The sequence below is a fragment of the Puma concolor genome, chromosome C1 (genome assembly GCF_028749965.1).
Source record: "Puma concolor isolate L17-30 chromosome C1, mPumCon1.1.hap2, whole genome shotgun sequence".
NCBI lineage: Eukaryota > Metazoa > Chordata > Mammalia > Carnivora > Felidae > Puma > Puma concolor.
Genome location: NC_141674.1, coordinates 212,340,094 through 212,356,266, shown reverse-complemented (window position 1 = coordinate 212,356,266; position 16,173 = coordinate 212,340,094). Strand labels below are relative to the sequence as shown.

Below are 16,173 nucleotides of genomic sequence, written 5' to 3'. Positions count from 1 at the left end.
ATCCACTTGAAAAAAGTTAAATTTAAATACGTTTTAATATTAGAATCTGACATTAAACATTTTAGTATCATTTTTCTCTACCGTCTCTCCTTTCAAGTTTCTCTATTTTGTTTTGTTCTAAAGATCTTTGCAAGGACACCTTGTCCCACAAATACTGGACCTTTAGATGCATGGTATAATCATGGCAGTTTAAGTGCAAGGCAACATTGGAGTTTTGTTATTTCAGGAGTTCTTTTCTAGAAGATTGTAATGTAAGTGGCAATGCATTTTGAATTTGAGACAAAGGAATTCTTTCTTTCCAAGTGCTTAAGGAAGTCAATCCTCTTACAATTCCCAGTTTTTGTAGAAAATTCATAACTACTCTTGAATATGGGACCATTGTATCATTTAAACAAATTATTATTGAAGTTTAGTTGACCTACAATATTATATTAATTTCAGGTGTGCAACACAGTTCAGCTACACGTTACTCAGTGTTCACCACAAGTGTGGTCACCCTCTGTCACCATACGTCACAATTACACTATTATTGACAATAATCCCTATACTGTAGTTTTCATCTCCATGACTTAGGCATTTAATACCGTTCCTTCATTTTATTTTTTTTTTTAATTTTTTTTTCAACATTTATTTATTTTTGGGACAGAGAGAGACAGAGCATGAACGGGGGAGGGGCAGAGAGAGAGGGAGACACAGAATCGGAAACAGGCTCCAGGCTCTGAGCCATCAGCCCAGAGCCTGACGCGGGGCTCGAACTCACGGACCGCGAGATCGTGACCTGGCTGAAGTCGGACGCTCAACCGACTGCGCCACCCAGGCGCCCCCCGTTGCTTCATTTTAAAATGCTTTTTTGGGGCGCAGGCGCCCCCCGTTGCTTCATTTTAAAATGCTTTTTTGGGGCGCAGGCGCCCCCCGTTGCTTCATTTTAAAATGCTTTTTTGGGGCGCAGGCGCCCCCCGTTGCTTCATTTTAAAATGTTTTTTTGGGGCGCCTGGGTGGCGCAGTCGGTTGAGCGTCCGACTTCAGCCAGGTCACGATCTCGCGGTCCGTGAGTTCGAGCCCCGCGTCAGGCTCTGGGCTGATGGCTCAGAGCCTGGAGCCTGTTTCCGATTCTGTGTCTCCCTCTCTCTCTGCCCCTCCCCCGTTCATGCTCTGTCTCTCTCTGTCCCAAAAATAAATAAACGTTGAAAAAAAAATTTTTTTAAATGTTTTTTTGTCTCTAAAGTTAAATAAGACAGAAAAAAAAAAAACAAATTAAGCTGAGTAGCCTTGGAAAACGTAAGTTAGAAAAATAGCCTATGTCTTTTCAGAGACCTATGCCTGTTGTACAAAGAGCCTGGTATTTTAAAATGTTTAGGTGCAATAAACAAGTTGAACACAGCTTTCATCAAATTTCAGCTGCTCTGGGAAATCTCTAATACTTTCCCCCCACCAGGGAAGCAGAAGGGATCCGTCCTCAGGTGCCGGGACTCCCTATGATTATGGCATCATTACAAGGTGTAGGTGATGGTGGTCAAGGTGCACCTATTTCCTTCTTCGCCTCTTAGTGCTGAGAACTTAACTTTCCTATTGAATAAAATCCTAGGAGAATTCAAGAGAAGGAAAGCATGAAAACCCACAAGCAAAAGAGTGTAATGAAATACAGACCAAGCAGACCAAAACAAGTTCATATATATCAGTAATTCTCCAGCTCTAGACAATACTTACCAAAGTCTTATAGGAGTACCCTACCTCACTTTAGATCAAAGAATTGAAGAAACAAAAGGGCCAATGTGTAATTCTTTAGAATTCCCTTAAGGTGAGATATACGAACATGGAAAAGTCTTATTTTAGATTCCACGTATCTGACTTTGAATCTTCTTCGCCATCGTCATAAACCAGCTGCGATTTTTAGCTGAAGAAAGTTACCTAGTGAGGAAACATTTGTGAACTAGTAGTTCAACAAGATGCATGGTTTCAGGCTCAAACCAAATAGTGATTGTCAATGAAGTTAAGTAACATTCATTATACATTGTTGAGTGAAAGGTCACTAACCTTAAGCTTAAAAGAGGTACAACCTGGGGACTTTCAAACTGTTTGGGAAATACGTATGAATAAGGCCTCCAACTGATTTAGGTTTGGATTCCATATAATGACTCAAGCACATATTCTCTCAACTCATGGTATGGATTTCTGATTTGGTTTTCCAAGAACAAAAGAAATGAAAATGTAGAGCCATCATCCTTAGAAATTCAAGAGCTGAATCTGCTTCCAAAACATAAGGACGTCGAATATATTTTTCTTTGTGAAGCAATATGAAGAATTGTTATAGAACATGAACTCTACTGACTAACCTGGTAACAGTGTCACTTTGAGCAAGTTCCCTAATCTCTCTACGGCAGTTTAGGTGAGTAAGCTATAGGAATAAAGCTCTTAACTCAGTGCCTAACCCATTAGAAGTACTCAATAAACGTTCCCTTTATGGTTGTTGTTGTTCAGGGTTAGGGTGTATGATTGCCTTTATTTCAAGAGATTTTTTTTTTCCCACGAGAAACCTGTTGTGAACAGTGTGAACTTTTTGTTAAAGCGGAATTACTATGATTTACAAGGGGGGAAATTCATTCTATTTGGATCACATTTTCTAAGCTCAGGGTTGTTATTAGGGGATTTGATATGTCAAAATAGAGAACTGAACTCCCTGTGAAAGAGTTCCTACCTACACACAGAGCAAAGGACGTGACACAACACTTGATTCTGTCTGGTCATGGCGAGGTATCATGTCCTAAAAATGTTTTTAGGCTACTTTCTGAAGGACATTTTCATAACTCTGCTAAAAATGATACAAAGGCTCAACATACTGAAATAAAATTCACTTTCTTACTTTTTTATTTGAAAAACAGAGTTAACAGTTTCGGAATTCATAATGGAAGCCATGTCCAAATGAAAATACTTGTTGGGTTTGAAGCTGCCACATTTGTCCAGATACCTGAATAGTCCCTCAGTCATAAAGAAAGTAAATAATTTAGGACAGCCTGATTCTTGATTTCTGGGAAAATGGTATCGTACTGGTGGGCAGCGATGTCTTCTTAATTCAGCTGCCCCCTCTGAGGTTATTGAAGGGCAATGATCTAACTTTTTGATAATTTGGGATCACAAGGCAGAAACACCAAGCTAAGAATCCCGAGCATTCACATGTTGTCTTCGTTGGCATAATCTGATGTTTTCAGGAATATATTTTGTGTTGTGTTTTTATTTACATTGGCTTCAAGAAAACAGTTATTCATCCACCAAGCATGTACATGCACATTCTGTGGCACACGCTGCCCTTGAGGTGAAACACACAGTAGAAAGTAGAGATTTAGTACCTGCTGTCATGGGTCCTACACACCAGTGGGAGAGACAGAAAACATGCATGGAAAGAACCCTTTGGCAAAAGATCATCACGGCGTGTTATGAGAGAAAGATAAAGAGAGTAATGTGGCGGAGAGCAACTGGTTGGGCGAAGTGGTTACTTAAGATATAATGTGGGCATTTGGATGAGACCTAGGGGAAGACGGAGCCAACCATGTGAAGAATTGAAGGGGAAGATGTGCATTTGCATTTCAAGCAGCACTGGTGTTCTAGCTAGTCTAAAAAAAAATCCTCCCACAGACCACCTTGAAGTCCTAGATTAAATATGATAAATATCCTTTTGAATACAGGGCTGACCTTAACAGTGTTACCAATAATGATGACAATCTCAGAGGCAGAAAATGAAAGGATTTGGAAACAAAAGTCATAGACTAAAGTTAGGTCTGTGCTTGCTCTTACTAGTCTCCCTAATCTACAAGTTCATTTCCTAAAAGCTAGAGGAAACCAGGAAATAGTACTGTGGGTCCATGCATGATGAAGACTTAGAAATGACACCAACCTCCATATCCTGAAGGATTATGTCCTCAGAAAAAAAAGTACAAACTTAGGAAAAAAGTTCACTCACCAGAAAAGGAGTTAAGAAGAAGATGTATCTTTTAGGGTTAGGGCTCTAGGTAGAAAGGGGAAAAATCCCCTAAGAATGTATAACCACAGCTTCCCTAATGCATATTTGAGGTTCTAACTTACACTATCTCTGGTTCAGAAAACCCTAAGTTGCAAATGGCAAGATTTCATTCTTTTTGATTGCGGAGTAATACTCCATATATATATATATATATCACATATATATATATATACCACATATATATATATATATATACATACATATATATATATATATATATATATATATATATATATATATATATACCACATCTTCTTTTTCCATTCATCCATCAATGGACATTTGGGCTCTTTCCATACTTTGCTATTGTTGATAGTGCTGCTATAAACATGGGGGTGCAGGTGTCCCTTCAAAACAGCACACCTGTATCCCTCGGATAAATGCCTAGTAGCGCAATTGCTGGGTCGTAGGGTAGTTCTATTTTTAGTTTTTTTTTTTTTTTTTGGAGGGGGGAAAGAGAGAGACAGAGCATAAACGGGGGAGGGGCAGAGAGAGAGGGAGACACAGAATCGGAAACAGGCTCCAGGCTCCGAGCCGTCAGCCCAGAGCCTGACGCGGGGCTCGAACTCATGGACCGCGAGATCGTGACCTGGCTGAAGTCGGACGCTTAACCGACTGCGCCACCCAGGCGCCCCCATTTTTAGTTTTTTGAGGAACCTCCATACTGTTTTCCAGAGTGGCTGCACCAGTTTGCATTCCCACCAACAATGCAAAAGAGATCCTGTTTCTCCGCATCCTCCCAAACATAAGGGAAAGGAAACAAAAATAATATAAAAACAGGGAGGGGGACAAAATAGAAGAGACTCATAAATAGGGAGAACAAACTGAAGGTTATGGGAGGGATTGTGGGAGGGGGGATGGGATAAATGGGTAAGGGGCACTAAGGAATCTATTCCTGAAATCATTGTTGCACTATATGCTAACTAATTTGGATGTAAATTTAAAAAAATAAAAAATAAAATTTAAATAAATAAATATGATATAACAAACTTCTAGAAAGAAAGAAAGAAAGAAAGAAAGAAAGAAAGAAAGAGAAAGAAAAAAGGAAACCCTAAGTTGGTAAATTACCTTAAAGCGATCTCAGGTTAATAACATGATGAGACCTTGGTGGAAGAAACAATAAATCTCTGGGTATTTTAGCCCAAGTCTCAAAGGACTTCAATAGATAAAGCCCCATTAAATAAGCATTTAAAAACTCAGATTACAAGATACACAAGGAATCAAAGCACCATAAACAAGACCTAGTACAAACATCAAATAGTAGCATTAACCCTAATAAGGATTTCAGATATTAGAATTATTAGATACAGACTATAAAATAAATATACCTTAAATATTTAAAGAGGTATATAAACCAAGAGCAAGCATAAACTACAATTAAAATAGATGAAGTAGACTTGAAAATTAGTCAAATACTAAAGGAAGACAAATATAATTACTGAAATTATAGCCTCTGTTATGAAAAATAATTACTTAAAAAATAAGGTCATTGGAATAAAGACTTCAATGGCATACATGCAGAGAGAAACTACAGTAAAAGGTAAGTGTGAAACAACTTTCATTTCCACCCACAATGGAGTAAGTAAAGCTAAATTTACCCTGCTTCTGTAAACAACTAGAAAAATGGGCAAAATATATGAAACAACTGTTGCTAGACATTGTACAATCAACAGCACTTTGAAAGTAGGGAAGGAAACATTGTGACCCCAGTAATTGCCCCAAATTTCTGCCTAGATTCCCTTTTTAGGCAACAGTACAAAGAGGACAGCCTGAACAGAGCTCAGAAGGCACTCTCAGTTAAGGAGTCAGAGATTAGAGGATGCCACACAAAGAACTCCAGAATTCTGTAGAGGGATCCCCTTGAGCCTGTTGCTGAATGCTAAACCCTGCATGTGTATGTGAAACCCCATGAAGCCAAAGACCTGTGAGCTGAAGAATCCCACAAGTTCACATGGGACTTGGAGAAATTTATTTCCAACCAGCGGAGTAGAGAACCCATGTTAAACACATTCAGCATTTAGCAGAGACCCCCAAAAGTATCACGCTATAGAATTAAGGCTAACTTACCCCTAAAAAATAAAAGCTAATCTAAACTTGTTCTAATAAAACTTGTAACTCAACATTGAAAAGGTCAAACTGAACTAAAACTAATTTAACCTAGAATGGGTCTAATGCTCTTCAGAGAAATACAACAAAATCCAGCACTTGACAGCATAAATATACAGCATAAGATCCAATTTAAAAAAAAATGTTTCACATACAAAGAAGCAGAAAAATGTCACCCATAACCCATAGGATAATCAGTCAACATAAATATATCCAGGAACTACAGAGGTAACGGGATTAACAGACAAGGACTTTAAATAACTATTACAAACATGTTCCAATATTTAAAGGTACACGTGAATCTATAATTGGGTGAAAATTATAAATTCACAAATCAAGAAGTACAGTGAATCTTAAGCAGGATAAACAAAAACCCACATCAAGCACATCATGACCAAATTATTAGAAACCAACGACAAAGAAATAGTCCTAAAAGTAGCTCAGAGGGAAAAACAACTTACATACTGAGGAACACAAAAATTGCAGGTTTCTCATCAGAAAAAGGGAAATCTAAAAGATGAAGAATGACATCTTTCCTGTGCAGAAGGAAAAAAAACTGCCACCTTAGTGTTCTTCACCTCACAAAAAATAAAGGCTATCCATGGATAAGAAGACTCAATATTGTCAAGATATCAGTTCTTCCTAACTTGATTTATAAATTTAATGTAACCCCATTCAGAATCCCAGCTCATCATTTTGTGGATATCAACAAAATGATTCCAAAGTACATACAGACAGGCAAAATACCCAGAACAGTCAAGACAATATTTAAGAAGAAGAACAAAGTCAGGCTGCCATCACCTGGCTTCAAGACTTACTATGAAGCTGCGGTTATCAGCACAGTGTAACATTGGCAAGAGAATAAACAAATGGATCAATGGAACAGAATAGAAATGCCAGAAATAGATACACACAAATATAGTTAACTGATTTTTGGTAAAGGATCAAAAGCAAAACAGTGTGAAAAGTAGAGTCTTTTCAACTCAATACTCACCTGCCAAAAAAGAGTCTAGAAACAAAACTTACACCCTTCACAAAAATTAACCCAAAATGGACCATGGATCTAAATGTAAAACTTAATAAAACTATGAAACTCCGAGACGATGACATAGGAGAACATTTAGGTGGCTTTGGGTTTGGCAACGACTTTTTAGATAGAATATCAAAGACGTGATTCATGAAAAAACTAAGTGATAAACTGGACTTCATTAAAATTAAAAACTTTGGCTGTGTGAAAGGTGCTTGTCAAGAGGACCAGAAGACAAGCTGAACACTGCGATAAAATATTCCCAAAGACATACCTGATAAAGGACTGTTATCCAAAATATATAAAACTCAATAATAAGAAAGCAAACGACTCGATTTTGAAAGTGGCCAAAAGACTTCAACAGACGCCTTATCAAAGAAGACATACAGAAGGCAAATAAGCATATGAAAAGATGCTTAATATCATATGTTATTAGGCAAATGTCAAATGAAAACAACCAATGTGTTGTTTGTGTCTCAAGCAACACACAATGCTGAGAAAGATGTAGAACAACAAGACTTCGTATTTATTTCTGGTAGGAATGCAAAAATGGCACAACGACTTTCAAAGACACTTTGGGAGCTTCTTACAAAAATGAGTATACACTTACCATATGATCCCACAGTCACGCCCCTTGGTATTCACCAAAAGGAGTTGAAAATTTATGTCTACACAAACACCCGCACATAAGATTTTACAGCAGCTTTACTTATAATTGACAAAACTTGGAAACAACCAAGATTTCCTTTAGCAGATTAATGGATCAATAAGTTCTGGTACATCCAGACAATGGAAGGTTTATTCAGCACAAAAAATAAATGAGCTATGAAGCCATGAGAAAACATGGAGGAAACTTAAATGCATATTAAGTGAAAGAAGCCAATCTAAAAGGCTACATACTGTATGATTCCAACCCTCCGACATTCTGGGAAAAGGCAGTAAAAAGCTCAGTGGTTGCCAGATGTTAGGAGGGAAGAAGGGATGACAAGATGGAATCCAGAGGGTTTTTAGAACAATAAAACCATTCTGTGTGATACTATAACAGTGGATACATGTCATTATACATTTGTCCAAACCCATAAAGTGTACAACACGGAAGTGAACCCACGGAAGCTATGGATTTGGGGTGATAATGATGCGTCAATATAGGGTCATTGATCGTAACAAATGTATCATTCTGGTGCAAGATGTTGATAGTGGAGAAGGCTGTGGTGTGCAGGGGCTGGGCACATGGGAACTCTGTTCTCTCCACTTAGTTTTACTGTGAACCCAAAGCTTCTCTGAAAAAATAAAGCCTTTTTTTTTTTTTAGAATAAGGGCTAAAGAGTAACTTTTTATGCAAGCAAAATCTTAGAGAACATGTGCTAGGAGATCTATACAAAAGGAAATGCTAATGGAAGTCATTAGGCTAAAGAAAAACGATACTGACGGAAACTTGGACTGCACAACTATGAAGTAGGTAGGTAAATATAAAACACCTTTTCTACTTTAAAGTTTCTTTAAAATATAATTATTTACAATGAAAAAAATATTTTATGACACGTAGAACTAAAATATATGTCGGTTATGACACAAAGGGTGGGAGGGGGAAATGGAAATATACTTTCCTAAGAATCTTCCATTCTGTGTGACTTTGTGTAATGTAATCTGAAGTTGGACTGTGATAAATTGGATGGATACTGTAAACCTTGGAATAACTACTAAAAACATAAAACAAAGAGCTATGTTAATAAACCAATAGTGGAGATAAAATGGAATGCTAAAAAGTGTTCAGTTAATCCCAGAGAAATGCAGGAGAAGAGGAGAACAGAAACAAAGCACAGATGAGAGTAATAGAAAACAATGATCAAGATGATATATTTAAACCTAGTCAGGGGCACCGGGGTGGCTCGGTCGGTTGAGTGTCCGACTTTGGCTCAGGTCATGGTCTCGCAGTTTGTGAGTTCAAGCCCCGCGTCGGGCTCTGTGCTGACAGCTCGGAGCCTGGAGCCTGCTTCAGATTCTCTGTCTCCCTCTCTCTCTGTCTCTCCCCCCACTCACACTCTATTTCTCTCTGTCTCTCAAAAATGAATAAATGTTAAAAAAATAAAATAAACCCAGTCATATTGATAATTGCGTTAATTCTCAATGGTCTAAATACTTCCATTAAAAAGACATTTCCTCAGACTGAATATAAAAGTGAAACCCTACTATAACTGTCTGTAAGAAATGTATTTCAAACATAAAGACATAAATAAGTAATAAGTAAAAGAATGGGAAAAGAAATATAAGAAATATGAAGTAGGCATATTAATAGTAGACTGGGTAGACTTCAGGACAAGAAATTTTATCAGGGATAAGGAGGGATATTTTATAATGATAGAGAGTCCAATCCATCAAGAAGATGGTAATTATAAATATGTAATCACCTAAATAACAAAAATGCAAACTACATGAAACAAAATCTGATAGAGCTGGAGGGTGAAATAGACAAATCTACAATCAGGATTGGAAATCTCACACCCTTCTCTCAGGAACTGATACAATAGTAGACATAAAATCGATAACGATATACAAGATTTGAGCAACCTTCTCTATCAAGTTGACCTAATTAACACTAATTAAACACTCCAACAACAGCAGAATACACTTTTTGTTTTTTAATTTACATCCAAATGAGTTAGCATGTAGTGCAACAATGATTTCAGGAGTAGATTCCTTAATGCCCCTTACCCATTTATCCCATCCCCCCTCCCACAACTCCTCCAGGAACCCTCTGTTTGTTCTCCATATTTAAGAGTCTCTTCTGTTTTGTCCCCCTCCCTGTTTTTATATTATTTTTGCTTCCCTTCCCTTATGTTCATCTGTTCTGAGAATACATTTTTTTTTTCCAAGTGTACTTGAAACATTAACCTGAGTGGACCACGAAGCCATAAAATAACTCCTAGGGACACCTGAGTGGCTCTGTCGGTTAGGTGTCCGACTTCGGCTCAGGTCATGATCTCATAGTTCATGAGTTCAAGCCTCGTATCAGGGACTGTGCTGACAGCTCAGAGCCTGGAACCTGCTTCAGATTCTCTGTCTCCCTCTCTCTCTGTCCTTCCGCTGCTCGTGCTTTGTCTCTCTCTGTCTCTCAAAAATAAATAAATGTTAAAAAAATTTTTTAAAGTCTTAATAAAATTTTTTAAATGGAAGAACTACATAGACTTTTCTGCAGTCAGTATACTGTTTTGAATATTACAGGGTATGTTCTGTGATCACAGTGAAATTAAATAAAATCAATAACAAAAAAATAAATCTAGGAAATCCCCCCCAAATATTTGGAAATTATCAACACACTTCTATATTATCCATTGGTTTAAATTTTTTTTTTTCAACGTTTATTTATTTTTGGGACAGAGAGAGACAGAGCATGAACGGGGGAGGGGCAGAGAGAGAGGGAGACACAGAATCAGAAACAGGCTCCAGGCTCTGAGCCATCAGCCCAGAGCCCGACGCAGGGCTCGAACTCCCGGACCGCAAGATCGTGACCTGGCTGAAGTCGGACGCTTAACCGACTGCGCCACCCAGGCGCCCCTATCCATTGGTTTAAAGATTGGTGACTAAGGACATTTTTATGCTTTAAAGTTAAAATGAAATATTTAAAATGTAGATGCTTGATTGTCATGATTTCCCCCTTCAATGAACTTTTTATAACTAAACAATGACATGACCCATTGGAAAGAGAGCTTGTAAATGTAGTTCCATGTTTATTGTTACCTTCTACCTATGGCAAGTGATTTCTATTTTCTATTTACAGTGATGACTCAAAATTTCTTTTTAAAATAAACATTTAGGTTTAAAATAAACATTTTAGATTACATAAACTGGTTGCTTACAATTTTTATTATTAATATAATACAGGAGGGAATGCAGGCGTGGCAAAAATCATGCACGACAGTACAATCAGGTATGACAGTAGTTCACTAGTAAATTAAGGTGGAGGAACATTCGGCTCGATGATTTCTGAGGTCCTTGCTAACTCAGAAATTCTACAGTTGAATTTGATAGCATATTACAACCGGTCCTCTAAAGCTCTATGTGTGAATATAAAATCAGAAGTGGGGGAAAGGCCATATACATACATCTGCATAACACATCTGTGCATTATTCACAAATAAATGAGCAAAGCTGTATATTCCTCTCGAAAGAAAATGAAAACCGGTGTTTTAGATAATCATTATTCATTTCGACTTCCCAGTTATGTGACACAGAATATAAGATTTACTGTAAATAGAGCATGAAATTAGATAAAATAAAATATGCTGACAGACTCATTTTTAACCTGGAATGTTCAATGTCAATCACTGAGATTTAGCTTCTGCTTTAGTAAGAAATATCCTGGAATGAATTCTTCTAATAATGCAAGGTCCTAACTTAGTAAACAGTTAGTCTCGGAAGTTTCATGTTAAATGAGCAAACAGATGGTTTTAGAAGCGTCTCCTTTGTGCTCAGTACTTGGCTTATTTACCCCCCTTTTGGGGGAATAGTTAGCTTCAATAGACTTTTCTTTCATTTGAATTTAATTAAATTCATCAAATGTTTTTTGGGTGCAGCCTCTGTCTCACTTTCTCCCTGTTCAGTTTGGAAAAATCTCGACATGTTAGAAAGGAAAACCTTTTTGCAGCAACTGTTAGTAGCACAGCATGTGAGAAAGAGCCACACCTTAAGGCTGTACCTATCCAGAATGCCGTGGGGAGGAATCTTAGAGGCAAGGATCCAGAGCTTTTGTGACATTTTCTAGGTCACAAGTTCATATATCAACTAAGGAGATTTTTAATTAAACCCCAGAATTTATATATTTGAAGTCCTACTCTCTACATCAGAACTCTTTTTTAAGAAATTAAAATGCATCCATTTTTGGAGAAAGGATAATGGTACGAATCCCGAGATTGAAGAGAACTACCTAGGCTTTTCTGCAGCCCAGGATACTGTTCTGAATGAAAGAGACGAAGTGTCTTGGGTTGCATCTCCTGGGAACAGACCTTAAGAGGGGGAGTTTCGGGCAGATAATCTGTTAGGGAGTGCCCTCCAGAGATAGGTGTGCATACATCTGTAGGGAGGTAGGAAAGGTAAGATTGTACAGAGAGAAGATGCCCCCAAATGTGTTTGCAACGGACGCTTCAGCACGTCCTGCGGGAAATGCCGCAGGTGGAAGGATCCGTCTCTTTGGTGCCAGGGGAGACAACGAGAGGCCTTTTGTGTCATTGTATCAGCTGGTTGTTTGGATGTTCGCTGAGGGAGGGTACAACCTTGGCAAGGTAATTGTCCGCCCCATGGTAATTCCCAGTGTGCTGGCAACAGCCAGTATTGTCTACAGTCAGCGTGCAATGGCCTAGAAAAGCATTCCATATCCATGACACCAGCTGTATTCTTCCTTATCACCTGAGAGATACACTCTTGCTTTTTGCCTGCAGTCTGTTGGTGTCCTTGTCTCCTGTGCTATTAGGTTTTGACGACTCTGTATGTAGTGTCAGGAGAAGGGTTCCAGGAGCATGTTCACAATCCTGTACATTTGGCTTTCTGAGCAAAGAGCACTGGCAATCAAAGAACGATTGGATGGTAGCCCTAAAGACAGAGACTTCTAGAGAGATGCAGAGATTTATATTTCTGGAGCTATTTGTTTACAATCCAGGGTGGTGAAGTAGAGACCATTTCGTCCTCTCTGCAGAGAACGTTTGGATTTGTTTATAAGGGATCTCTCTCTCTCCCTCTCTCTGTCTTTGTCTCTCTCTCTCCTTCTCTTTCTCCCTCCCTCTCTCCCTCTCGCTCTTTCTGTTTCACCTCTCCCTGGTGAAGAGGAGGGGCAAATGTGTCAACAGCAATTCCTATATGAACTCCAAGCTTCATAATTTCGAGGTTTCCCTCCTGTGTTGCAAGCCTCACTACATGATTCTCCAGCATTGTTTTGTTTTTAGATTCCACATAAAAGTAAAGTCATATAATATTTGTCTTTCTCGGACTTATTTCACTCAACATAATACCATCTAGTTCCATCCATGTTATCACAAATGGCAAGATTTTGTTCTTTTTATGACCAAGTAATATTCCATTGTATATATTTACTACATATTCTTTATTCATCTCTTGCTGGACATTTATGTTGTTTTCATATCTTGGCTATTGTAGGTAGTGCTACGATAAACATAGGGGCGCACTGGTCTTTTCAAATTAGTGTTTTCGGTTTGGGGGGATAAATTCTTAAACGGGGAATTGCTGGATCGTATGGTTGAAAGTGGAGAGAAATGGTTGGGGCTCAATTGTTAGGAAGCTAGTATGATACAGTGCGGACGAGGAGGAACGGAACAAAGCCCACGAGTCTCAAAACGTGAGGTCTAATGTCTGGCACCCATTCTTTTTTTTTTTTTTTAATTTTTTTTTTCAACGTTTATTTATTTTTGGGACAGAGAGAGACAGAGCATGAACGGGGGAGGGGCAGAGAGAGAGGGAGACACAGAATCGGAAACAGGCTCCAGGCTCTGAGCCATCAGCCCAGAGCCCGACGCGGGGCTCGAACTTGCGGACCGCGAGATCGTGACCTGGCTGAAGTCGGACGCTTAACCGACTGCGCCACCCAGGCGCCCGTGGCACCCATTCTTTTTGCAACCTTGGACAAGTCATTTAACCTCACTGGGCTTTTGCATCCCAATCTACAGCAAATCTATGAGGTTCCTTCCAAATCTAAATTCTAACAATTCGGAACGACCTAAACTAAGATAATTTCATGAGCATAGAGAAGGCAAGATCAATGGAAATTGAAGCACATGGGAAGGGGATAGGAGGGCAATTAGCATTTGTTTTAGATATGTTGATTTCAAAATATTAATGAGACAGATTGGATGTTTCCAGGAGACCAGCTGAAAAAAAAGAGCCCCCAGAAGCAGGAAGAGGGGCCCTGGCCGGAGTTCAAGTTCAGAAGCTATTTTCAGAGGCAGGAGAGAGAGTAGAGGAAATTGTTCAGGACAGACTGGAAAGGAGGGCAGTGAATCCATCAGTGATGGTGGCACTGAAAGGAAACCCAGGGAACCAGGCTCCGGGCAAGGTGTGACCAGAGAGGCAGAAAGTCATGGGAGGCCGGGGAGGAAAGGCTGTGAGGAGAAAAGCCTGTCAGATCAGGGGTTAAAGGCTTTAGAGAGCTACCTGACCTAAAAAAGCACCCAGAAAGGCAATACTGATACCCATCAGAGGTTTCAAAGGGAGAGGATGGTACAGAAAGGGAAGCCGCAACACCCAGTGCTCATCCCAACAGGTGCCCTCCTCATCTGACAATAAATTTCATATTTAAAAAAAAATAATAAAAGCTTTAAAAAAAAAAAGAGGGGAAAGAAAGGTAAGCTACAAATGCAAAATGTGTTCAGAGGCATTTAGAGACAAACCGACTTGGTAAACCTCCAGAACCGGGTGGGTGTTTTTCTCCCAGCATGCTCCACTTGCCACTTGCATTAAAATCACCTGCAGTGGTTGTTTAAAATGCAGGTTTCTTGCTCTCCTGGCAGAACCATTGGATCATAATCTCTGGGAGACGGCGCTCTGGGTATCTCTATTTTAGATGTTACCGTCCCTCCTTTATTCTTCTGTAGGTAGCCCCGGGGGGTTTCGACGTGCTTTTGAAATGATTGGAGGGAGTCAGTAGAAGGAGATGAAATAAAGAGATGGGACAACTGAAGGGAGTAATCTCGAAAAGGCAAAATGGGACGGAGAGTGCTAGGAGAAGGGTCAGCCTAAAAGAAAGACTGCGCTTGTCTGCAACGGTATCTTCCTCACTGTGGCAGAGACTCGCGCCCGCTGAGCAGTCAGCAAGGTCTTCGTGAAAAGCTCTGTCTTGTGCCTCCGCTCTTGGTAATGATGCCTTGCCATCTACAGTGCCGGCCTTGATGTAGCAGAGGCGGAGGTGTCCGCAGAAGGCAGAGCCCCCGATGAGTTTCCCAACCTTCCCAGCAGCAGTGGGGAGAGCACGGACAGCTGGTCCCAGCTCACCAACGAGGAGGACAATCCACATGATACCAGTAGCTTTCTTCAGCTCAGCGAGCGATCCATGAGGTACCTGCTCTTGACTTGACTTCCCAGGGAAACAGGTCTCAACACAGATACTGGAAATGCTTCCTAAGTGGTTCTCTGCAAAGGGTCCCTAACAGGGCAAGAGAGAAAGCTCCCCGCTAGATCAAGGTGCCTGCCTGTCATGTTTTGGGCCAAGAGGTTTCATAATATCCAGTTGTGCCTTTAATTACCTTGGCCAAGGTTAAGAGTCAGCTGTGTTTCTCTCTCTGCCAAGTCCCAGCTAGTGCAGTCAATGATAACGACTGAGAATTTTTAAATAAGGGCTGCTGTTACACCTGGTGTGTTTGATACTTTCTCTCTGGTTCATTTGTATCTCAGATGCAACCCAGACTGGGTTTACATGAGGCAAGTGTTTCCACATTGTGTTGTGTTGTTTGGCCTAATTGTTTCTCTCCCTTTCTCTCCCCTGACCTCTATATTGTTGTTCTGGGTAAGCAAGAGAGGAGTTCATGAAAGATCAGATTTGGAAAGACCCAAGCCCATCAAGAGACATAAACCGAACACTATCCCTCCGTGAGGTAGAAACGGAAAGAATCTCCACATTTCTGCCCTAAGTCTTATTTGATACTGGCCCAGTTCCACAGACTTTCCAGAAAGGCCAACGGGCAAATGGGACACAGATGCATCTGGGTGTAATGGCTCCTTGGCAGTCTTATTTCTGGAAGTTCGGTCTGCTTAGACCCAGGAAATCTTAACATTGTCACACACTTTGTCTAAAATCCCCCCAAACTGGCGGGAAATATTACAATACAGAGATAGAGAGGAAAGAGAATTTCAACGTCTGGTCTTAGCAGAAGTTTACAGGGTTCATTACCTTGAGCGACGTGTTTGAGTCATCAGATTTCCATCAGTGAATATATCTGATGCCCCACACGAAACCCAAAGCCGGAATTTGAAACTGGAGGAGTCTAGTGTGTTAGTCACGGTCCTCCCGAGGGAAGACTGCCCC

The 16,173-nt window shown here is 39.8% G+C and overlaps 1 protein-coding gene across 1 annotated transcript in view; it reads left to right on the top strand.

The window, feature by feature from the left end:
• SPHKAP (SPHK1 interactor, AKAP domain containing) overlaps window positions 1–16,173 on the top strand; it is a gene marked incomplete at its 5' end in the record, with an annotated part of 164,036 nt that overhangs the window by 135,714 nt on the left and 12,149 nt on the right. The window contains 1 exon segment of the mRNA XM_086719842.1: window positions 15,030–15,206. Coding sequence (XP_086575968.1) covers window positions 15,030–15,206 — 177 coding nt within the window.